Here is a 23,159-nt window from a genome sequence, read left to right on the forward strand (position 1 = left end):
TGTTTGTTGTAAAATAATTTGTACAAAAGTACTTAGATAAACTCTAAGATAGTTTTGACTTCCTCTCTTTCTATAATTGATTTCATAATGTTGACTTATTGATTAGCATATGTTATGGTGTAGTTTGGTAACACTTTTGTTTTTTAATTTTTTAATAACATAATAAAAGTAAAATTTCTGTTTTAAAAAATTTTATTTTTGAAAACAAAAAATGCGTTCTGTAACTACTTTTGTTTTTCAATTTTAAAAACAGAAAATAAAAATGTGTTATGTAAAGTTTATTTTCATTTTTATTTTTTGATTTTATTTAAGTCGGGTCTAGGTCCGGGTTCGGGTTAGAGGCCAAGTTCATGCCAGGACTATGGGAGGGGGACTTGAGTCCGGTGGTCGGAGTCCAAAATATTGATTAAGAAAAAAAATCTATTTAAAAAAATATTGAAATTGATTTTTTTTTTTATTTTTGAAATTTTGATTCTCAATTAAAAAATTGAAAAATGAAAATAGAACATATTTTTGAAAAATATTTTTACTTTTTTAATTTTAAAAACAGAAAACTGATTAAAAAATTGTTACCAAACGCCACCAATGTTAATGGTTATTTATGATTTTTGTCTTCCGAACTATAATATATGTATTATTGTATTTTATAAATTTTTTAGCCTATTACAAATTATTTTTAAACTATTCACAATATTATAAATTGGTCATTATTTTATTTGCCACGTGTGACAAAATTTAATAAAATGACCAATTTATAATATTATAAATTTAGGGTTCGTTTGATATGTCGTATTACACCGTATTGTATTGTATACTATTATATTAAATTAAATTTTATATAAAACTATATGTAGTATTAATTTTTATGGACACCAAAATATATAATATTTTAATATAAATTAAAGTTCAACATAATATTATATAAAAATATAATATATAATTCAATATAATATAATATAATATAATATAATATAATATAATATGATCTAATGCGAGGTTGGAAACAAATTCTGGGAGAAGACAATTGTACATAAGTAATAATTTAGGAGCAAAAATAAATAGCCTAAAATAGAAAAGTCACTAACTAAAAGAAATTGGACTAAACATTTTTGATAGATGCCAAAGAGAAAAAACACAATATTAATTACTTTAATTTTTGTAAGGAAAATAAGAAGGAAAAAAAAAAAGAAATAAAATAATTCATATCCGATATTTGCGTTGCGGGTATATTTTTATCCCCTTTCTTGCCAACTTAAGCCTTCCAAAGCCAATTGCCATTTATACCATTTGCCATAAGCAAAGTCTGTGGTTGCCGAAACGCAGCGTTTCGAATTTCTCTATCACTGCCGAGAGGACACAAAAGGGAAGTGGGGAGTAGTAAAGTTGAAGTTTTCGAGTTCCGATGGCGGAGAAGCCCCAACCGGTACGAGTGCTTTACTGTGGCGTATGCAGTTTACCCGCCGAGTACTGTGAATTCGGACCCGATTTCGAAAAGTGCAAGCCCTGGTTGATCCAAAACGCCCCAGACCTCTATCCCGATCTTATCAAAGGTCGCTCAAAAACCCTAATTCTCTTCCTTTATCTTCTACAATCTTTTTTGTTTTGATTTAATTTTTTCCCCTCATTGTTTAGAATCTAACTCGAATGAAGCTGACAAAGTTACCGAGAAGTTACAATCTACTGGTATTTCATCGAGAGGTGGTGATGGGGCTGCTTCTTCAGGTATATGTGTATTATACAGCGTTTATTATTTATGCATTGGTTTTGTTCGTGTGGATATATCTATGTATCGTTATATATTGTGTATATCTTGTTTTATCATTGTTTGTCATCATGGAACCTTTGATTCGAGCTTTATCATTTGCCAACTCATAGCAAGAAGAGAAACATATATCATTTTCGATTTAGTTTGTTGAATACTGATACTGCAGGTGTATGTATGGTGGAATCTTATGTAAGTAGATGTGATTTTGGGTAACTATGTTATAATGCGTACTTATTTCATGTTCAGATTTCAATTACTATGATAAAAATCTTATATATGGATATCCAAATTATATCTTAGGCTTGGATATTTAAGAACTTTAGCTAATTTAGCCCATGGAAAAGGGTATAGAAGGTTGGTCTGTGATGTTTATTTAAACTCCTGTTAAGTAACTTTAACGTGTATCACACTACTGGTGTACCTGTTCCATATCACATCCTGACGTTTCCTCATGTTTAAAGTATAATGTTCATTGTGTAGCCACTGAATTTATTGGAAATCTTCATCTTCGGTATAAAATATTTGATTCAATGTCTTTCAAAAGGTTTTATTGTCATTAGCCAAAAAAAAAGTATAATCTACAATGGCCTTTTATTTTTTTTTGTCTCATTATGTGTTTCCTGTTATATAATTTCAGCATCTAAGCCAGAGGAAGTCAAACGTCTTCCTGGTGGGAAGATAAAGAAAAAGGTAAGCGAAAAAATGTTAGATTGAACTAAGTACCAACAGCCTTTTCTTATGGAAGCCAGTGATATGATATTAATATGCGTGTGTGTGTGTGTATGTATCATTTTTTGACATCTTGAAGAGATGAGGTTGAATTTGTTTTTATTTTTATTTTTCTGCAGGAGAAGCCGGAAGTTATCATTGAAAAGGTTACACGGAATAAGCGAAAATGTATTACCACTGTGAAAGGGCTGGAGCTTTTTGGTGAGCAAATTAATGCTTTGACGTTATTTTTCATTGTTACCCTTTCTAAACTATTGATGTTATTGTTGTCATAATTTAATTATGTTCCTCTGATTATGCCTCAGGTGTCAAACTTAGTGAAGCCTCAAAGAAGCTTGGGAAAAAGTTTGCTACTGGAGCCTCAGTTGTCAAGGTTTAAATACGTCTTGGCTGTCGCACTTGCATGGAAACTAGTCTGTTTTTGTCTGACTAGTACTTTCAATTTTGTTCTGAATAATTTGTTTCAGGGGCCAACTGAGAAGGAACAGGTTGATGTTCAAGGGGACATAGCCTATGATATTGTGGAATTTATTACAGATACCTGGCCAGATGTAAGTTACTCAATACTTTTTCTGTCTGTTGTCCGATAATTTATTTAATTATACTTTATTTTGTTTCTCAGTTGCAGTTCAGGCATTAAGTGTTCAATTTATACCTTTGATTGATCCTACTAGGAACTTTGTACTTTTATTCCAATGCTTGAATCTTAAGTATATTTAATTTGTACTGGAGTCTGAGCAGTTGGGGCACTTAGTTTCTTATACTATTTAATCATCTCATAGACCTTTATTGTTCATGCATTGTTCATGAAACTACCCTCTAACAATTAAAACTTGAAACTGTCTGAATCTGCATACGAGGTGAACTTTGCAATTTATTGCTACTCGTTGGCACCTTTTACAACATTAATTTGGTAAATTAACTGAAGTTGCTTGGTACTCAGTTATTCATTTGCTTATACATTTATCCAAATCTTTGTTTCAAACAGGTCCCAGAAACTGCTATTTTCTTTATAGAGGACGGTAGAAAAGTGCCAGCTGCTTAACGTGTATTCATGGCAGATACAGAGTGAAATTTAATTATCTTCCTCACTGTTATCGCGACCTTAATCAGACTCACTCTACTCTGAGAAGTACAGAGCCAGCAGAGTTTGGTAAACGGCCAGGGAGACTTTTTGTCCATTTTAAAAACATTTATCGTTTGCTGCATAGAATGATATAATTATGTTTTTTTGCTTCTCTTTTTTGGGGCTATTGAATGGTGTTTAATATATGAGGATCTTCTTTAATCTCTTGTGTAAGAGCTAAGAGCAATCTCTACTTCTTTCACCCTCATCATTTTGAGCGAGTGGTGTTTTCAGATTTTGCATTTCACTGAAAAGTAATCTAAAGCAACAAGATGTTGCTGCTGATGCATAGCCCTGCAATATTTCTCATCTTCTTACTTGATTGTGCTATCTCTTGTATTATGGTGACCCAAGATGGTTGCCCTAACTTATTGCTTGAGCAAATGTGATACGTAAATTTTATTTTTATTTTTGTTCTTTAATTCAAAGTGAGGATGGAGAAAGTAAGGTGAATGAAAATTGTCTGGGGTGGGGTACTGATCACTTGAGGGCCTTGAAGATTAGACAACATACGCCATGTCATCTGATAAACTAATTTTTTGATAGATTTAATTACTAACACGAGATTTAGTAGTTAGGTGTTCGGTTAGAGGTAATGAAATGGAATGAAAAAAAAAAAATAATTCTTATTTTTGGTTTTATTTTTAAAGTATTGAAATGTCATTTATATTCTAGTTATTTTTTTACTTTTAACAATCAAGGGTTACGGAATGAGATGTTTGTTATGTGAGTTTGAGTTGGAAAGAATAGAGTTGGAGGGAGTAGACTTGAAGAGAATACAAAATTCAAGTGTTGGAGGTGATTAATATTATTACCATTTTAATTTAATTAGTTTTTACTTGAAAACACACAAACCTTAGTTATTAAAATTTAATTTAAGTTTGATATTCTCATTTAATTTAATTCTGTGTCTAAATCTCTTATAAACTCTACAAATAAGATCAACAATGTGAGATAGAACACACATTTATTTATTTATTTACTTTTATTTAATCAAGCCACACAAATTTCATACTCATCTAAGGAGCAATTCAATCTTGCAAAGAGAGGAGTATTATTTAATTATCCATTAAAAATGTGCATTTGGATACAAACGAAGCTGAGCTGAAATGTTTGTTAGTGTATCTTCTTTGATTGCAGATTTGCACACATTCAACAGCTATAAAGTAAATTCTTAAGCTCTTGGTCGTTCTTCACTGTGTCTATTATTAGATTTTATTTTTCCTATTGTAATTGAAAAAGTGAAAAAAAAAGTTGTAATTGAAAAAGTGAAAAAAAAAAGTTTGAAAAGCATTTTATTTTGTCAGATTGAGACTTCCATCTTGGTCTAGTACTACTCAATAGGCTTCTTTAGCACTTCGTGAGTTTGGTCCGCAAGCTTCTTTAGGAGGAAACATCAACCAACAAATGACATGTGCTCCATATGACCCTGACCATCACCTTATTAGAAGATGAACTACTACTTGATTGTTTTTTATGAGCCAAAATAATTGTTTTATTCAAAAAAACTTTTATTTGGGCCTCATTAAAATAGGAGGTCTATGAGTATTGTTGTAAAGAAGAACCTCAAAACGCCCAAGAACACTCCTAAATAGGGGTAACCACGCGTGTAGCGGTATGTTATGGGCTAATAGAATGGCCCAGCCGGCCAAGCCCACCAGCCGCCCCAATAGTATCAATAAACTGCGTTGTTGTCAAACTATGTACTAATTATAAGCACATTATGTCAAACATAACGTAACTTTCCACGACAATAATGTGTATATTGATTAGTAGCCTATAAAAAGATGGATAGAGAGAGCGTTAATTTGAAGCTCTCAAATAATTATAAGATAATATTAATATGGGTGACCAAGAGCAGAAGGGAATTGTGTGCGTAACAGGAGGAACAGGATATATTGGTTCATGGCTAATTATGAGGCTACTTCAACATGGTTACACTGTAAGAACAACTATTCGACCTGATCATGACCCAACTGCATCTGGTACATATATGATATATTTCCAATTATATAGTTTTTTCAATATAATTATTAATTAATTAATAATTTATGTAAGAATTGAATAATTTGTTGGACTTAAGAGGGGATAAAAAAGAAGAGAGACATTAGCTTCTTGACAAACCTACCAAGAGCCTCAGAGAAGCTGGAGATCTACCATGCAGATTTGAACCAACCAGAAAGCTTCAGTGCAGCCATTGAAGGGTGTAGTGGGGTGTTCCATGTGGCTCATCCAGTCACTATAGTCGATGAAGAGTCCGAGGAAGTACTAACCAAAAGATGCCTCGACGCAGCCTTAGGCATACTAAAAGCATGCCTAGCTTCAAAAACTGTGAAGAGGGTTGTCTACACCTCTAGCTCAGCTGCTATTTCTGTTTTAAATGATGAAACTGGACAACAAGTGGCGGATGAGAGTTCATGGAGTGATGTTGACTGGTATAGGTCTCAAAAACGCATGGGAATTTCCTATGTAGCAGCAAAGACCAAGACAGAAAAGGCAATGTTTGAATTTGGGGAGAAGTTTGGACTTGATATTATCACCTTAAATCCTTCTTTGGTTTTAGGCCCATTTATTTGTCCCACTCTACCTGGATCTGTGGCTATGGGACTCACCATGATTTTAGGTACACCTTTTTCTTTCAGTGATATCATGCATTAAATAATTAATAATGTGTTATATTCTTATCAATTGTTTTGATTATGCAGGTGACACATATAATATATATAAGTATCTTTTAAGAACGAATATGGTACATATAGAAGATGTGGTTAGTGCACACATTTTTCTTTATGAAAATACTAGTGCTAAAGGGAGGTACATTTGTTCATCGGATGAACTTTCACTGATTGGAATGTCTGAATTTCTTTCTGAAAGATACCCGAACTTTCAAATTCCAAAAAAAGAGTGAGATTCAGCTTCTCATCATTATTATTTGTAGTATTATTTTATAGAATAATTCGTTTGAAGCTGAGGGTGTATGTTGATTTTGTGATACAGATCACTTGAGGGTATTGAAGGTTACAAAATAATTGCCCTCTCATCTAAGAAGCTATTGGATTCTGGATTCAAGTTCAAGTTTGGCCTTGCCCATATGTTCGATGGAGCAATTCAATCATGCAAAGAGAGGAATATTCTTTAATTTGTCTTTGGATGCATAAATTTAGACCTTCTTTCTATGTAAGGATTTGTGTTTCAGTTTTTAACCAAGAAAAATAAAATAAAAAATGAACACAAATTTGCGGCCTTTAAGTTTACGTCACTTCCGATATCATAAATTACAAAAATTGTCTCAAGGCACATGTCGCTATAAACGTATATCTCAATTCCAACAGCAAAAGGCCATACCACAAACTGATTGATTCTTATGTCACACTTTGTTTATTAGGCCTAACCAATTATATGATGTTATACATTTATATATAATACGGTAATTAAAGGGTCCAAATCACAATTTATATTTCTATTTATAGCTTATTAATTAAGAAACAATCACAAGAAAATATAAAATAAAAAGGTGATGCAAGTCCTTAAAGAAACCCATTTTCCTCCATCAGACATATATATATTTAAAAGATAAAAAGATTTAGAATCCAAGAAAGAGCATCTGTTCTGTGGTATCAACCTTCAATTTCCTCAAAGAGCATCTGTTGTCGTTATGAATGTGCTGAATTTGTCAAAAGATTTCATAACAAGCCTTTTATTAGTAGTTTTATAAACACCATAAAAAATTGTTGAAAGCTACTATAATAAAGACAAGATTCACCTTTCACATATACCTCAAAACAGAAACTAAAGGATATTCTTTTCTTTGCAGCATTTAATTGCTCCTTCAAACATATCATGTACACCATTCTTGTAACAGAGCTTCTTTGATGGGAGGGATTCAATATTGAATCCTCTGATGCTCTCCAAAGATCTGTCTGACAAGATTTCCAAAAAACAATAATGTTGTGAGACTTAGCTCATTAAACCAGCTGCCACATCAGCACAACTACCCTAACTGTCACACTATAAAGGCACCTCAGTTAAAAAACTCAAGGCATCTCTCAGCACCTAGAAGATTCTAACTCCCACAGATTCATCTCTCCCTAGTTCTAAGACTTGTTCAAGAAACTGAGTGAAAAGAGGGTTGTAATAAGGTTCCTCGTTCCTCAGAGTGAGATTTTGTGTAATTGGTGTTTGACACCATTAATGATTGTAATTGAGTTATAAAACTCTCATTGTAATGTGCCGAGTTGATCAATAAAATTTATCCATTTTGAAATCGAGCTAAATATCTTCAATTCTTGTTCAATTTTCTGGTTCTTAATTAACTCTGTTTTGTGTTTGAATTATTGATTCCTATTGGCTGTTAATGACTATAACAACAAATGAAATGTGAATTAAATTCACATGGTATCGTAGCTATAGGCTTCAAAGATCTGCCTTCAAATCTTCAAGAAGCACATTCAAACTTTCAACAAACTAGACTAAAATGACTATAAATTAGATTTGAGGTGAACAAGTTCAATAATGACTCCAATAATTTCAGTTTATAGATGATCAAGAAGTTCATCAAACTATTTTAGAGGCTCTAGATGAAGCAATGATTCAATGAATCTCATTGAAGAGAGGAACAAGAAGATTGAGATTGAAGAAAAGGCACATAGTGCTATTCTTCTTAGCCAAGGAGATTAAGGGCCAGTTTGACACAGCTGTGCTGTAGGAAAAAGTAGCTGTAGCTGTGCTGTGAGGAAAAGCAGCTGTAGCAAAGCTGTGGAAAAAAATTGAACTGAGTGTTTGGTAAATTATAAATTTCAAAGTACTGTGAGTTGTTAAGATCTATTATAAGAATAATGATAATGTTATAATCTAGTTTATTATAATCAGAAATATGTAAAAATTTATTTTATATAATATTTTATTTTTTTAATATATTTTTAATTTTTTTTTTCAAATATAAATTTATATGCATTTAATAAAAATAATTTATATTATTTTTTTATTATGTTTTATCAAATGTAAAAAAAAAAATAGAAACTCAAGTATATAAGAAAAATTCTAGGTTGATGTTGTTTGTTAATATTAAAATAAAATATAAATTAATTTATTTTTTTTTAAAAAAATTAGAGATTTAATAATTATTTATTTTATTATAATTAGTTTATTTTAATTTTTTTTAATATATAATAAATAAGTAAATATGGTTTTAGTACAAAAAAAATTATTATAGTCTTTTAATTAAAACAATTTTTTCTAAAAGTTGGGTTGGAGCAGCTTCAGCTTTTAGCTGTAGCTTCTCCAAAAATTCTTCAAAAAACTGTTTTTTGACTATTTACCAAACACATTTTTATCACAGCTTTTTTAAAAAGAAGCTTTTAGTTTTTTCAAAAGCTGTGCCAAACGGAGTTTAAGTGTTGAGGGAGATTTCAGATGAAGAAAAAGTTCTTGGGCTCTAAAACAAATTATGTCACGAGCCGAGCCCTAAACCATAACAATTATGTAATATCCATAATTTAGGTGGTCAAATATCACACTTTAACTCTTGTGAAAAAATAAAATTTACTAATGATCCCTTAGTATATATTACAAAATTACGTAAGACCTATAATTAAAATAATAGAGTAATTCTTATAATAAATAAAAAATAATTGTTATATAATATGATCACTCGTCAGTATATATATACAATAATAATATTTCTACAATTATGTAGTACCAAATAGTTAGAATTAATAACCCAAAAAATACTAAGATAGTACTTATAGCATTCATCATATTCCTCATCTCTAACTGGTCATATTTATATAAATGATATAGACCATTCGTTAATAATTAGATATATATCCAATTTTTAAAGAAGAGTTAATTAATTATTAAGGTAGGACTAAGCTATTCTCGTCGTTCATCAGTAACGATTTTTCCACATCCACAAGTATCCAACTGAGTTCCTAGAAGAGAAATATAGGAGGTGAGCTTATAAAGCTCAGTAAAAACAACTATCATCGAATGACCAGTTTAATAAAAATCTATGCATGGTTAGCTTTTTGAAAACAAAACATCTCATCATCATATATAAACAAAATAGAGAGACAATAAATAATCACAAGAGACAAGATATCCGTACATATCACACTGTCTATTAACCTCTAGCTCTCAATATCAATCATAAAAAACAACATCCTAAAGCGGGTATATCACACAAAATAGGCAGTTCATTGTTTAATTTTTCTGCCTAAAAAAAGAGATCACTAAATATATTAAGTCCTTAAAATGGTGACACTATTTAAATCACTCAATTAAAAAAAAAAAATAAAAGAGAGTTTTGTTACCTCACAATAGTGACCTTGTAACCTCCTATACACAATTCTTTCTTTGGAAATATTGGTCAAAACAATTATTCATACAATAAAATTTCAAACTACATAGTTTACATCCAACAACTACAATAAAAGAAAGCCAAGCAATTGTTCAAACATGTTTGTTAGTCAAAAAATTGAAAATAAATAAGGGAGACAAATAATGTTTAATATTGAAAAAAACTTATATTAGACTAAATTGAATGCTTCTAGAATTTTACAAGAGGACTAAATACAAATATAGATAAAATGTTATTAAATTAGATTATGAGAAAGAATTAGAAGTAGTTGTTGTTGTTGTTAGATAGATAATTCGATACTTTGCTTAAGTATAAGTACCCTGTAAAAAAAATTAAAATTAAAGAAAGCGTTATAGTATAAATAATTATAAAATATTAGTAGATCACCTCCTCTGCTTCAAAAATGGATTCATCCACAAAGCCTACCTTTAATCCCTAATCCTCTTTCTGTCTAACTTATCAAACCCTAGATTCAATTTCCCAAATAGCACTTCCTTCGTAGATAGAAGTAGAAAGTATTATTTAATTAATTGTTTATGTTTATTTATATGTGAATTCGGACTATGAAACCAGCTGAATCAAAAGGCTCGGGCTCAGATCACTGAGTGTGGGAGAAATCTGGTGAAATAAGGAGGAGAGTGGGAAAAAGTTTGGTTTAGTTTTTTGGGTTTTGTGGTTGTGTGAGGTATGCATAGATCTGGAGTAACGATGGCTTGGAATGTGTTTAAGTTCTGTACAGCTCTTCGTGGTCTGGGCTCGATCATGATCCTTTTGGTTCTTGGGGTCGTGGGTGTTACCTATTACGCTGTCGTTTTGACTAATTATGGACCAGCTCTCTACGACGGTGGTCTTGATTCTCTCATTGCTTTTATTGTCTTGATCTTGTTCCATTCCTTGGTAATTTTCCAAAATATCCTGACTTTTTTGTGCTTTGATTATTTGATTCTATGTTTTACTGTTTGTTTAATTCATTGTTTCTAAATTTTATTATTTCGTCCATGTTAAATCATGTTTTTTTTATTTCTGGAATCTGAGTTGGTTTCTTTTCAATGAGATTCAACTGCCATATAACTTTTGTTTCTTTTTGTCTGTAAACGTTGATTTTTTTTTTTATACTTTACTTTTCATGCAATTTGCTTGAATCCAAAAGATTTTTCTTTCTGGGAAATTTTTAAATTTGGGATTGAAAGAAGCAACATAATTCCAGAACTATGGTGAAATTTAGTGCCTGCTTTTGATAGAGAGGATTATAGAAAGTGAGTCTCAGTGGTAATGAATGCTTAAAGTGGAATGTTCCTGTAATGTGCAGTTGGTGATGCTTTTATGGAGTTATTTTTCTGTTGTTTTGACTGATCCGGGTAGTGTTCCGCCTAACTGGAGACCTGCTGTTGATGAAGAAATAGGGGAGGCTGACCCCTTGAATGGCTCTGAGTTCACTAGTTTGCAGACTGACCCATCTAATCAAAGGGTTCGGTACTGCCGAAAGTGCAACCAGCTTAAACCGCCTCGTTGCCATCATTGCTCTGTTTGTGAGTAGTTATAGTTTTGTGTAGTTTTAGTATTCATTTGGATTTTGTACCATCATAAAAGCTTGCTTATTTTCAATAGAAAATAATTTTTCTTTCACTGGCACTGACATTATGATTCAGGTGGGCGGTGCGTGCTGAAAATGGACCACCATTGTGTATGGGTTGTTAACTGCGTAGGGGCATTAAATTACAAGTACTTCCTTCTTTTCTTGGTGAGTTGTGTTTCTGGTATAGCTGTAAAAACTCTCTATGGTGACAATTATACATTCTCTTTTAAGTATTCTATACGAACTCGTTGTTCTACTCTGTTGTTGCTGTTATTATTGTTTCTTTTTGCCTTTTCACATTGAAGAAACACCACTTGACTTTGTACATGGATCTGCTTTGATTTGTTGTTTTTACGAAGATGTTAGCTTGTTTCCCAGTAGTTGTTAAATAGCTCTACTTTCTAGGGATCAGAGAAGATTTATGAACCACTCTAATGGAGTTACGCATGATCATTTATGTACTGTCCTTAGTGATAAAATTCCACTCTAATAGATTTAAGCGGAATCTAAAAAAATTATGATGACTGAATTTGAGCCATGGCAGCTAGAGACTTTTCCTGTAAGGAAGTTGATTGTTGTTACTTGTTAGTGTCACTAATATGAAATATGTATAAATTCAAGTGGTTTCATTCTCAAGCTTGTTTGTGGACTAAGCTGGAAATATATATTTCTCTGTGATTATATGTAACCCCTGAACTTTTCTAGTTTAGTTTTCTCATGTTTTTATTTATGTATTTTGGTTTTAAGATATATGACTCTTTTGAGAGGTTCTATTTTTTTCCTTCTCCTCAACATCTCTTCATGTACCACTGTCCAAATGGTATGAAATTGGTGACTGACTAATTTTATTTTTAAACTTGTTTGATCATAATGCAGTTCTACACATTTCTGGAGACAAGTCTAGTGACGTTATCGTTGCTGCCACATTTTATTGCATTTTTCAGTGACGGAGAAATTGCTGGAACGCCAGGAACCCTTGCAACTACATTTCTTGCCTTTGGTAAGATTTGACTGGGTACTCTTTCTCATTATTTTTCTTCTCCTTTATCTCTATAATTATTTTTGGTCTTACTTTACAGTTTTGAATCTGGCGTTTGCTTTAAGTGTCATGGGGTTTCTGATCATGCATATATCCTTGGTATCAGCAAATACCACAACTATTGAGGTATGAACACTTGCTTATTTCAAATTGAAAACCAAATTGGAGAAAAAAAATTTAAGGGAACACATATCTAGTAATAATTAACCATATGCCTGAGTATTTAATATCACCAAATAGATTGAGTTGCAAATTAAGAACCATTTCCTAAGTGGATATCTAGAGGAATAATTTCTTTGTGCAGACGAAGGTGCTGATATATGTTTGGTTATTTATTGTTTGTGTGATCAGGCTTACGAGAAGAAAACCACTCCAAAATGGCGATATGACCTTGGCCGGAAGAAGAATTTTGAACAGGTTGGTGAATTAAGAATCTTAATTCTTAACCATTAGATTTCTTAAGCATCCAATGCTGCCTTCTCTGTAGTTGCTGAAAGATATTTGACCTCCATTTTCTAAAGTTAAAATAACATAAAAAGCACAGAAGTTATTGTAACATATTATTATCAACAATGTTGTACTTCTAGTTGGGCCACCTTTTTCAAAACAAAATGTTTGAGTTTTATCCAATCATGAATTTAAATTGTTTTATGTACATTAGAAAGAGAAAAATAAATGTTAGGTTCATAGCTCTGAGCATGACATGACATGTGGTTTTGAACTTTTATTATGAAAATTGAATCTTATTCTTGTTTCACTTTAAGAAAATTGTGTTTGTGTTTGGCATTTGTTATAGGTGTTTGGGACAGATCAACGGTACTGGCTCATCCCAACATATTCTGAAGAAGATTTGCGGCGAATGCCCGCACTTCAGGGTCTTGACTATCCATCTAAGCCTGATTTCGATTGCCAGTAGTTATGTGAAGCGAGAATTATTTTATATGCCAAGACAGCCAAAAATTTTCTTTGTAAATTAGATATGGGACCCCTGCACAAGGGTCCCTTTACAATCATAATTGATCCAACTACTTACCATACTGAAGATCACTCATCCCACGGCCATATTATAGAAAATTTAACAGCTTGTAGAGAGAGAGTGAGGCTGAAGGGGGCAACAGAGTTGAGAAGGAGCAAGAATGCAAGATAAGAAATAGTGGTTTATGGGTCTAAGAATTGTAGGAGAAGGCATCCTTGATGTTTTATTTATAATTTTCTCGAGAAAGTTGGAAGTGTAAAATACAAATGTTAACTCACCTGTTTTTTCTTAATCTATCTAAATTATATGTGGCTTAAGTTAATTACGGTAGATTTTGTTCATCAGTAGAATCAATGATGTTAATCAATCATTCAATTGCTGTATGTTATTAATATTTATTCTCGGATGTACTTCAGGGTCTTATGTCTTATGTTATGGCATGTCTCTGTAGTATCAAGTAATTTTTGGATTACCAGTCGGCAGCTCATGGTAATATCGATTATCTTTTCAGATAAAAAAAAATCAAATAACTGGATTACAACCAAAAAAATGAAAAGGGATAGAAGGTTTGAAACCTATCTATTGTCTATATTCATTTAACCAACTTAAAAAACAAAAGTTATTGATTCAATTCTTTGCCATCTTGATTTTTATCAATTTATTTTTCACATAATTAATGTAAAGCTAATTTTCAGCACGAAAAATACATAAAAATAGACACTTCTAAGTTAGCTTATTATTTTAATAAAAATTGAGTTAGTATTATTTTTTATTATTTTATACTATTTTAAAAAATATAAATTCTAATTTGTAATTTAACTAAATAAAAAGTTTAATTGATAACTATTTTATTTGTTTTTAATATTAAGGTTTACTTACTTTTTATTGGTGTAAATAAAACTGATCCAAAATATTATTTACTGTATATTGGTAATATATTATTCATGGAGGAATTTGTTCTAACCAAACAAATTTATTTTCTAAATTCTATGTATAGTGATAATCTTACTAACTTATGTAATAATTCTTAAGGAAAAACCCAATATGAGATGCTCTAATAAAACATCTACTACATCACTCACTACAAAATGAAAACAAAAAAACCAGCAAGGAGGGGGAATAAAAAGACACGGAGTTGTACAAATAATGTATTAGTGTGTGTTAAAAAACGACATGTCGTCTATACTATGAAAACAGTACAACCGAACATTCTAGCATGACAAAGAACGTTATTTGGGGACACGTGTCGCTTTCGCAGAGTCTCGTGTCACATTTTATATAACTTCCACAGAGAGCCTTCGAGGTCCGACTGAGAACAACCCAGACCTTCTGGTTCTTTCCCTCCCATTTTCCAATTCACATTCACAACAACTTTCTCAGGTAAACTCTCTCTCACTCTCTCCCTCTTCTACGCTATGATTTGTTTCTGATGCATGAATATCTTTTTCTTTTTCTTTTCTTTCTTTCTCGGTATCCAAACAGTGATCTAGGTGGACCTCTAAAGAATCTGTAGTTTTCTAAATACGGTAATATTTTTTCCCTTGACGTGGAATGTTCTGATGAATGGTATGTTCCTCTGATGTTAATGCTGTTCTATCAATGCATGTATGATTATCTTTCTTCTAAAAGTAAATTTAAAAACTACAACGGAAATTATTCTGATTGAAAATGGGTTATATGCATGGTAATTAATCAAATCGTAAAGCAATAATAGAATTTGAAGTGAAATCAATAATGAATAGTTGTAAGTTTATGTTAAAGTATCAATCAAAGGATATCCTGACCAATATTTTTTATAATTTGTGTTTCAAAAGTTAAATGAATGATGAACATGTTCTTGTTCAAAAAAATAAAATAAAATTATGAACATGTTCTGAATTTGTAGTAGTTTGAAGAACTACATCTTCCAATACCGGAGTTAAAAGGAAAAAAATTGTTGACAAGCAAGCCCCAAAAGCCTGAAAATGTTTTTGATTTATTTTTTAAACTCCTTACATTTGGTTTGACATTTTTTTCTCCACAAGAAGAGAGTTCACGCAATATGCAGAGGGAAAGAGAAGGTTCAAACGATTTTTTCAGGGAGTCTGGTTTTGAAAGAAGTATGTTTCCTAGTCTTTTTGGCGGGAGGAGCCCATTTGATGATCCCTTTTTCTCTCGCCCGCTTGGAAGCTTGTTTGATTCTAGTATGTTCAATCCTAGTGCTGCTTGTGGTGCTGCTCAGGACAGCTTCATAGAAAAGGGTATTACCATAGAAGAATTAAACTCTGATGATGAGGAGGAACAAGGAAACAAGGGCCCTGAGGACAACAATGAAAATGACCGAAATCAAGGCGAGGCAAGCAGAGGACCATCGGTTGAACATCCAGATGATATGGTTAATGGTAATCAAGCTCGAATATTTGGATCATTCTAACTTTACAAGGTTAATTATGTATTATTAACCCTCGATGGTTTCCTTGGTTGTTGTAGAAGAGAGGGAAGGCAATGTGATACTTCGGAATGAGCCTTATAAGATGGAAAGGCCACAGCCTCAGCTTCATAGGTACAATGTTCAGACTTGCAAAGTCACTTACGGTGGTGTAGATGGAGCATATTACTCCTCTACAAGAACTAGGAGGGCAGGCAGTGATGGGGTGAGTAGAAGTTGTGACTAAAAACTTTACTGTTTCTTATGTTATTATTGCTATTGTTCACTTTTTCCTTTCTTATGTGATTATGATCCAGGTAGTCATTGAGGAGACCAAAGAAGCAGACAAAACAACTCGTCAAGCAGCACATAAGATCTCAAGAGGAATTCGTGACAAGGTTTACATTGTTTGGTTATTATTTGAGTGCTTAGTCATAGAACTATAATACTTGTCAAGAAATATAGCTATTTCAGGATTTAACTGTCAACCAATTCATGGAGTTAAGTATGAGAAAATATATTAACCGTAGAACTCTCATCTTTGATGCATTATTAGTTTCTAGTCAATGAGCTATGCAAACACAATGGATTTTCCTCAACATCTCCTTCCAACTTTATGTTGCCATGCTCATGTGTTGTGTCACAACTGTTGTTAAATAATGTTCTATATGCAGCGGTATAATCCTTCTCATCTAAAGTACAGCAATAGCGATGAAAGAAACAAAAAGAATTTGTACATAAATAAAATTGAAAATTGAGATGAGGTAGTTGAATGCTTATGCAGGGTCACTCTGTCACAAGAAAGCTTAATGCTGATGGTAAGGTGGATACATCGCAAACCTTACACAATTTGAATGAAGGTTTGTACTAGCTGCTTGTCATTATGGATTTCTTGCATTTAGGTAGGCCAATATTTTAATCAGCTTTGTTACTGCAGATGAGCTTGCTGGATTTGAAGAAGCTTGGAATAGTAATGCCAAAGGTGGCATGGCTGGCTGGAGAGATAGATTTGATATGCATGGTAATGCTGGTGAAATTGGTTGATTTATTTCATTTTCACATGTTTAGATGTATATTGGTCATTTTTCATTTACGTCAGAAGAAATTAAGGTCAAAATAATAAGTTAAAATCAAAGATACAGTAAGATTAATAAATTGCATGATGATTGCTCATCATTGCTATATGCACAATGTAGACTCTGCTTGATAGAAAGGATTGGGAAGATAGGGAGGTGGAGCTATGGAAGGATTTGTGATAGGATAATTTGTTTGGTGGAAGGATCTTATATGGGAAGGGATTAGGTAATAGACTGTAAAATCTTATTAAATTTGGAATACCTTTAAATTTGATGGATTTAGGAGAGATTTGCTTACTTTTCAAGTGATTAATTTATCATTTCACATATATCCACTTTCCTTCCTACCAAACAAAAGCTTGATTTTCACCTCTTACTACATTGCCAAACACTCGGAAGAAAAATAAAGGACTATTTCCTTTCCAAGTAATCAACCCCTCCTTCCTATTAAACATATGGGGTGTTTGGTTTGGGGGCTGGATTTGGTGAGTAGAGCGGTAAGAGTACTCTAGACTAAGGTAATGTGGAACTCAAGTTTGGTGGGATTAGAGGTAAGAGGAGTTTAGATTAAGGTAATGTGGAACTTAGTGTTGAAGGGTTCAAGATTTTCTTCAAATAGAGCTAAAAATGGGATCCACTTGAAGATACATACTTTCAAGTCATTTAAAATAAATTTAGTTTGGTTGCATTTGATATTTTCATTCCCAGAAGTTACTAAATCCCCATAATGAACACCCTCAGTGTTTTGTAATGTATCACTAAGCTACAATAAAATAGGGATACCACTACACTACACCAAAAAAAGAAAACTAAAACTTTTACCTTTTATTCAATTTTTAAATTATTATTTATTTACAAAATAAGCATATATAGTTAAACTATTCTGTATCTGATTATATCCAGACAATAGTAACAAAAAGTGTAAACTGTAATCAATCTACATTTAAATTGAGGTGTTAGGACTTAACAAAGAAATAAACCCTCCTAGATTTAGTTTAGTTTCAACTATATAAATATATATATATTTATATATATATATATATTGTCTTATTCAACTTATTTACCATTACCTGAATTTCAAAAGTATACATGGTTGGTTCAATGTAGGTTCTGGTAGAAGTGAACAAAAGGGAGACTCTTTCATGGCAGGTTGGCTCCTACCTTCTTTAGAAGGCACTCAAAAGACCAGAGGTACGGCACCACATAACGAAGCCAGAGCCAAAAAAGTTGTCAGAATCAATATAGAATAAAGTTTCTTCCATATGATAGTGAGACTCTACTTTTACCATAGAGTTAATCCAATCGAACTTTGCCACCTACACCTACAATTAAAATATAGTATACGCTGATTGTCTTTTAGGTACTGAGATCATATGTGTGTTGGAAAGCCTTGATTGAATGATGTATTATTGATTCTATTTGGGGTGTGAAAGATCTGAATTCTATGGATATAAACTGTACCATTTTTGGGGGATTCAAATATCCATTCCAAAAATTGTGTTCCAATATCTTTCTTACCAATGACAGACAAAAAAATTATGAAGCAAAAGGATCAATCGTCATCATAGACTTTGGAATCATTAGCACTACTTATTATTAGTAGTTAGTACTACTGCAGAGTACGTGCTGGTGTGCATAATCATCAGATATAAGTAGAGATCATCTAAGCATTTTCAAGTCAGCTTGTTTTGCCACCGAAAATAAAACCCAAAGCCAGACAAAAGGACAACAGTAGGGTGAGCTTTTAGAATGTAATATTTTAGTTCCATTTATTATGCATATGGTGCAACTTGCAATGGCCTATATCAACTAAAATCAAGGCTGTGCTTCTCTGGTCCTTCCTCTTACAAAAATTAGCTCTGACATAATTGAAAGATTGAAAAATAATCATATTTGAGTAAAAAGCTGAGTTGTATATTTGAGAGTTCCAAGAAGAAAAGAGTGGCAAGTATTAGAAAACATTAGATTTATAAAGGGTAGGCTGTGATTCTCAATGAAATTACATGCAAAGCAACGTGATCAGGCTTAGTTATCCGTGTCCTGTGTTGGGGTCACCAAGCATCGTCGTTGTACCTTCCTCCAGTACTAATTCTAAATTTCAATTCTAAGTTTTTTCTTAGATATTGTTATTTACTATACAATGTTTAGGGTCTGTTCTCTAACATCAATACTCTCTCCCAACTAGTGCCTGTTTTTGGTTCGTGCATCATTCTGTTATATCTATTTTATTTGCATAGAAATCTTCACCAATATAATAATATATTTTAAAGGACCCAATAGAATCGTATTGCTCAGGACCATGGACAGAGTTGGATTTTTGGCCATTTTAAAAGTCAGTGTTTAGAACGTGGAGGACATCACAGCTACAATGTAATAAATTTGGCAGTGGCGTATAGAGCTTATAAGATATGATATCAGTAGTTAGTTTATGCAAAGGAAAAGCTAAGTTTTTGCAAATGAATATAAAGCATAAATTACCACTAAACGACAATTCAAGAAAGATATATCTACGATATTGGTCGATGCTTTGAAATATATTACGAAGTTATCATTATGTATGACTATACGTTATGAAACAAGGCTTGTGGGGTTGTTGCATGAGTGTTCCTAGTGATTAATTGGCTTCTTGGGGGACAAGTAGGTGACATGTTGACCTAGTGATTCTTGTGTTGATTTACTTGGTTTTGTGAAAATTATTTGATGGAAGTTTTATTCGACTGCAGAGTCAGGAGACAAAGCTTTAAATGTGCTCCCTCTCATTGTCTCAAGCAAAGAGCAAAGAGCACAGAGAGAGTAATTGCAGGTGTTGTCCTCGATGTTACATGTACAAATTAAATTTACAAAATGAAGTAAATGTGTGTTTTGCATATACTTCGGTTCTGATCAGCAAAAACAATACTGCATTTTATTTATCTGAATTTTTGAAGCAATTAAAATACCTGACAATCATATTATCTGAATTATTAGCTCATTTTCAAGTAATTTTCTAATATGTTGCTCAAGGACTAGTTGAGTACTCCTCAGTTATAAGCATTGAAAGTTATATATCAACTTACAAGTTATCATACATATGTCCTAATGTTGAGTATAGTAATCTCAAATTAAGAGTTTAGCGTGGGGAAACCACTTTCTTAACACCTTTTTTTCAGCAACAAAGAAATGAATAATATAATTTTTATAGTAAAGTTAGCCGATTAATTGCTATTTTGATCTAAATTCAGCAATGCCAGTTGGCAAAAAAGAATGATAAATATTATTCTTCAATTAAAACCTTCCTCAGATGGTTGCATTATGAAATATTTAATTGTGCATATGACTCATGAGCCTCCGAAACATTATATATATAAAGACCAATGCCTTCTCCTATTCTGAAGCAAAGACAGTATATACACCATTAACCACACTACTCTCAAACAAGAATCGCAACTTAAACAAAAACAAAACAAAACCAAACAAAGTAACAAACAATGGCTTGTTGGTCTCCTGAGAATGCCACAAAAGCTTTTCTCAAAGCTCTAAAAATGGTAAACTAGCTAATAACATTATTATTACTAATAAACATTGTCTCTTCCTTATGTTCTACTTAATTATCTTATTATGTGAAGTTTCTAATAAATAGAGTTTGTCTGATCTGTTTTTCTAGGGTAAAAATGGGAAAGAGCCAGATGTAGCAGAGTTCATATCAGCTTTGGCGGCAGGCAACAATGCACAACTCATGGTGATGGCATGTGCTGGTGCTGCAGGAGCAAATGCTCTGGCATTGGTTGCGGCAAGACATCAAACAGGTGGGCGAGTAGTGTGCATTCTACCAAGCCAAAATTACATCAAGGAATCCAAGGATTCTCTAGGACCTTACTCCAAATGCATTGAATTTTTCATAGGAAATCCGAAGACCCTTTTGCCAGATAACTTCAAAGGAGCTGATTTTGTTCTTATTGACTGTGATATTAAAGACCACAAAGGGATCTTCCTAGCTGCTCAAAAGGGTATCTCAGAACATGTTGGAGCACTCATTGTGGGGTTTAATGCCCTTAGAAAGGGATCATGGGGGAATGATTTAAGAGCACATACTCATTTTTTGCCCATTGGAGAGGGGTTGCTTGTTTCAAGAATCACTAGTCCAAAAAAAAGTCATTGGGTAGTAAAAGTAGACAAGTGTACTGGAGAAGAACATGTTTTTAGGGTCAGTAATAATTCTTCTCCAAGAAGGCAGTGGATTGAAGCTTGATTAGTTATGGTTTTTTTCTCTTTGGTTAAGCTTCCCAAACCCAATAAGTTAGAGGAGGCGCTTATTATTGCTATGTAATCATGTTTAGTTTAACTCAAGTGTAGATAAAGGGTGCCACAAATAAACAAATACTCATCAGGGTCCTTGAATTTTTGGGGAGACCACATAGATGATTATATATAAAAGTCATATAAATATATGATCAGCTTATAATTACTATTATTTTTCACTGGAATTATAGATCTGATTCTGTGGTGTGGTGGTGATATGTATATTAGTAAACTCCAGCCCTTTTCTCTCTTCATCATGTGCGTGATTATACATATGGACTGTAGGCATATATATTTTTTTAAATAGGATTTAAATTAATTATGCAATGACATATGTATATATACATTAATATCAAACTGCTGCTAAAACCAAAAGGAATATGCTTAATTTGTATTTTTTAAATTTTAATATGGTTTTGCCAACTTAAACAAGATTATCTTTCGATTAAGTTTTTGGTTTATTGTGGCTAGCTAACAACAAGATAAGATCAGAAAAATGTAGACATGGAAGATATTTAGAATAATAATTTCATTGCTTCATTAGTTGAAAAGATGCCTTGCTTGACAATTTCAGTCCTACCATGCAGAAAAGACCAATTCAAAATTTGATAGATGCCCATGTAAATTAAAATAAATCTGATATATATATATGTATTTATATATATGGTACTTTTTTTTTTGACGTATATATATGGTACTTATAAAAAAAAAAGATTTATTTGTCAATTTATTGAAGAATACAAAACACAACAGATAGCATATAAACTAATGCTATTTTCTTATGAGAAACTTATAATCTATTCCAGACATCAACTATATATAACTAAATATTAATATATAATCGGCTATATTAATATTCTTTAATATTAATCAATTATTCCTTGGTGTTTCCTTCCACGTGTCAAATCTTATTGCTACCTTTGAAAACTACCAAAAAAAACTATGGGCGCTAAATTAAGTTGAAACCGTTGAAGACTTTTATTTTTTTGTTATTCTCTCTTTTCAAATAAACAATAAAAAAGAGAAAAAACTAATAAATACAACTGAGAAAAAGAAGAAAATATATTACTTAATAAAAATAAGAAAAATTATCTAAAATAAATAAATAAATAAATAAAGATATGTGCAAAAATCATTCATTATAAATTGGACAACAAATAAATATTTGTCTGAGTCCCTCTCGAACTTTCCATCATTCTTTTTAAATAGATTTTAGAGCATCCCGTACGTACTAAACTTTTATGATAATCTTATTGTATTTTAATGTAATAAATATATTTAATATTATGTAAATTAGCATCACTGAATTTGACAGTACAATAATTAATATTATATTTTTGAAATATACATTAAAGTTAAAGTAGATCAATCAATATTTTTCTTTAATTTTTAATTATAAAAATAAGTATAATATGTATAATGTATGCATGGTGGACCCAAGATCTAACGTAAGGGGGACTAAAGTATAATCCAAAATAATTATTAAGGGTGTTTATTAGATCACATCCAATGGATTTGGACCCATCCAATCCAATCCAATTATTTATTGGATATTGAATTTTTCCATCCGATCAAATCCAATTGAATTGAGTCATCCGATCCGATCCGATCCAATAGATGTATTGGATTGGATCGGTTCCATCCATTGGATGCTTTAACTGGTTTTTTATTGGATTGGATTGGATCCATCCAATGGATCCCATGGATGAATCCAATCCATTTTAACCACTATTTAGGCTAATTTCATTAAAATATACATATATATGAAAAAACATAATTTAAAACCTAATAATCTAACATAGATAATAAAATAATATATAAAATATTAA

At 31.9% G+C, this 23,159-nt stretch overlaps 5 protein-coding genes across 12 annotated transcripts; all 5 read left to right on the top strand.

Moving 5' to 3' along the window:
- The first annotated feature begins 1,119 nt into the window (after positions 1-1,119).
- On the top strand, positions 1,120-3,920 carry LOC115706337 (translation machinery-associated protein 22). The gene is made up of 7 exons (XM_030633955.2): positions 1,120-1,550; positions 1,633-1,722; positions 2,403-2,455; positions 2,614-2,695; positions 2,800-2,867; positions 2,962-3,045; positions 3,483-3,920. Exons 1-7 carry the CDS (start codon positions 1,403-1,405, stop codon positions 3,537-3,539), a joined length of 582 nt encoding a protein of 193 aa, XP_030489815.1. The 5' UTR covers positions 1,120-1,402; the 3' UTR covers positions 3,540-3,920.
- A 127-nt stretch (positions 3,921-4,047) lies between these two features.
- LOC115706336 (vestitone reductase) lies at positions 4,048-7,888 on the top strand. Its single transcript, XM_030633954.2, has 4 exons — positions 4,048-5,605; positions 5,704-6,243; positions 6,326-6,524; positions 6,618-7,888. The coding sequence occupies exons 1-4, from the start codon at positions 5,464-5,466 to the stop codon at positions 6,757-6,759; spliced, it is 1,023 nt and encodes a 340-aa protein (XP_030489814.2). The 5' UTR covers positions 4,048-5,463; the 3' UTR covers positions 6,760-7,888.
- A 2,185-nt stretch (positions 7,889-10,073) lies between these two features.
- LOC115706335 (probable protein S-acyltransferase 14) lies at positions 10,074-13,891 on the top strand. Its single transcript, XM_030633953.2, has 7 exons — positions 10,074-10,875; positions 11,288-11,507; positions 11,628-11,719; positions 12,431-12,554; positions 12,634-12,719; positions 12,945-13,010; positions 13,390-13,891. Exons 1-7 carry the CDS (start codon positions 10,666-10,668, stop codon positions 13,507-13,509), a joined length of 918 nt encoding a protein of 305 aa, XP_030489813.1. The 5' UTR covers positions 10,074-10,665; the 3' UTR covers positions 13,510-13,891.
- A 936-nt stretch (positions 13,892-14,827) lies between these two features.
- On the top strand, positions 14,828-18,601 carry LOC115706805 (uncharacterized). Of its 8 annotated transcripts, none has more exons than XM_061108318.1 (8): positions 14,828-14,949; positions 15,052-15,135; positions 15,594-15,950; positions 16,042-16,202; positions 16,294-16,374; positions 16,761-16,836; positions 16,914-16,997; positions 18,160-18,601. In XM_061108318.1, exons 2-8 carry the CDS (start codon positions 15,129-15,131, stop codon positions 18,300-18,302), a joined length of 909 nt encoding a protein of 302 aa, XP_060964301.1. In that variant the 5' UTR covers positions 14,828-14,949; positions 15,052-15,128; the 3' UTR covers positions 18,303-18,601. The 8 variants fall into 8 exon arrangements, with proteins under 8 accessions (XP_060964301.1, XP_060964300.1, XP_060964302.1 ...); XM_061108317.1 differs by having other exon boundaries at positions 14,832-14,949; positions 16,039-16,202; XM_061108319.1 differs by having other exon boundaries at positions 14,832-14,949; positions 15,597-15,950; positions 16,039-16,202.
- A 1,280-nt stretch (positions 18,602-19,881) lies between these two features.
- LOC115706807 (uncharacterized) lies at positions 19,882-21,515 on the top strand. Its single transcript, XM_030634547.2, has 2 exons — positions 19,882-20,576; positions 20,696-21,515. Exons 1-2 carry the CDS (start codon positions 20,520-20,522, stop codon positions 21,278-21,280), a joined length of 642 nt encoding a protein of 213 aa, XP_030490407.1. The 5' UTR covers positions 19,882-20,519; the 3' UTR covers positions 21,281-21,515.
- Positions 21,516-23,159: the final 1,644 nt, after the last annotated feature.

This window comes from Cannabis sativa, chromosome 1, assembly GCF_029168945.1.
Source record: "Cannabis sativa cultivar Pink pepper isolate KNU-18-1 chromosome 1, ASM2916894v1, whole genome shotgun sequence".
In the NCBI taxonomy this organism is placed as follows: Eukaryota; Viridiplantae; Streptophyta; class Magnoliopsida; order Rosales; family Cannabaceae; genus Cannabis; species Cannabis sativa.

What these genes read in the sequence shown, in the direction of transcription:
- LOC115706337 (XM_030633955.2), top strand. Translation starts at nt 1,403, where the DNA reads ATGGCGGAGAAGCCCCAACCGGTACGAGTGCTTTACTGTGGCGTATGC. An exon ending in CTATCCCGATCTTATCAAAG is followed by an intron (nt 1,551 to 1,632) that starts GTCGCTCAAAAA and finishes CTCATTGTTTAG; the next exon opens with AATCTAACTCGAATGAAGCT. An exon ending in TTACAGATACCTGGCCAGAT is followed by an intron (nt 3,046 to 3,482) that starts GTAAGTTACTCA and finishes TGTTTCAAACAG; the next exon opens with GTCCCAGAAACTGCTATTTT.
- LOC115706336 (XM_030633954.2), top strand. Translation starts at nt 5,464, where the DNA reads ATGGGTGACCAAGAGCAGAAGGGAATTGTGTGCGTAACAGGAGGAACA. An exon ending in TCATGACCCAACTGCATCTG is followed by an intron (nt 5,606 to 5,703) that starts GTACATATATGA and finishes GTTGGACTTAAG; the next exon opens with AGGGGATAAAAAAGAAGAGA. An exon ending in TTTCAAATTCCAAAAAAAGA is followed by an intron (nt 6,525 to 6,617) that starts GTGAGATTCAGC and finishes TTTGTGATACAG; the next exon opens with ATCACTTGAGGGTATTGAAG.
- LOC115706335 (XM_030633953.2), top strand. Translation starts at nt 10,666, where the DNA reads ATGCATAGATCTGGAGTAACGATGGCTTGGAATGTGTTTAAGTTCTGT. An exon ending in AGTACTTCCTTCTTTTCTTG is followed by an intron (nt 11,720 to 12,430) that starts GTGAGTTGTGTT and finishes ATCATAATGCAG; the next exon opens with TTCTACACATTTCTGGAGAC. An exon ending in CAAATACCACAACTATTGAG is followed by an intron (nt 12,720 to 12,944) that starts GTATGAACACTT and finishes TTGTGTGATCAG; the next exon opens with GCTTACGAGAAGAAAACCAC.
- LOC115706805 (XM_061108317.1), top strand. An exon ending in GGAGGGCAGGCAGTGATGGG is followed by an intron (nt 16,203 to 16,293) that starts GTGAGTAGAAGT and finishes ATTATGATCCAG; the next exon opens with GTAGTCATTGAGGAGACCAA. An exon ending in CAAGAGGAATTCGTGACAAG is followed by an intron (nt 16,375 to 16,760) that starts GTTTACATTGTT and finishes ATGCTTATGCAG; the next exon opens with GGTCACTCTGTCACAAGAAA.
- LOC115706807 (XM_030634547.2), top strand. Translation starts at nt 20,520, where the DNA reads ATGGCTTGTTGGTCTCCTGAGAATGCCACAAAAGCTTTTCTCAAAGCT. An exon ending in TTCTCAAAGCTCTAAAAATG is followed by an intron (nt 20,577 to 20,695) that starts GTAAACTAGCTA and finishes CTGTTTTTCTAG; the next exon opens with GGTAAAAATGGGAAAGAGCC.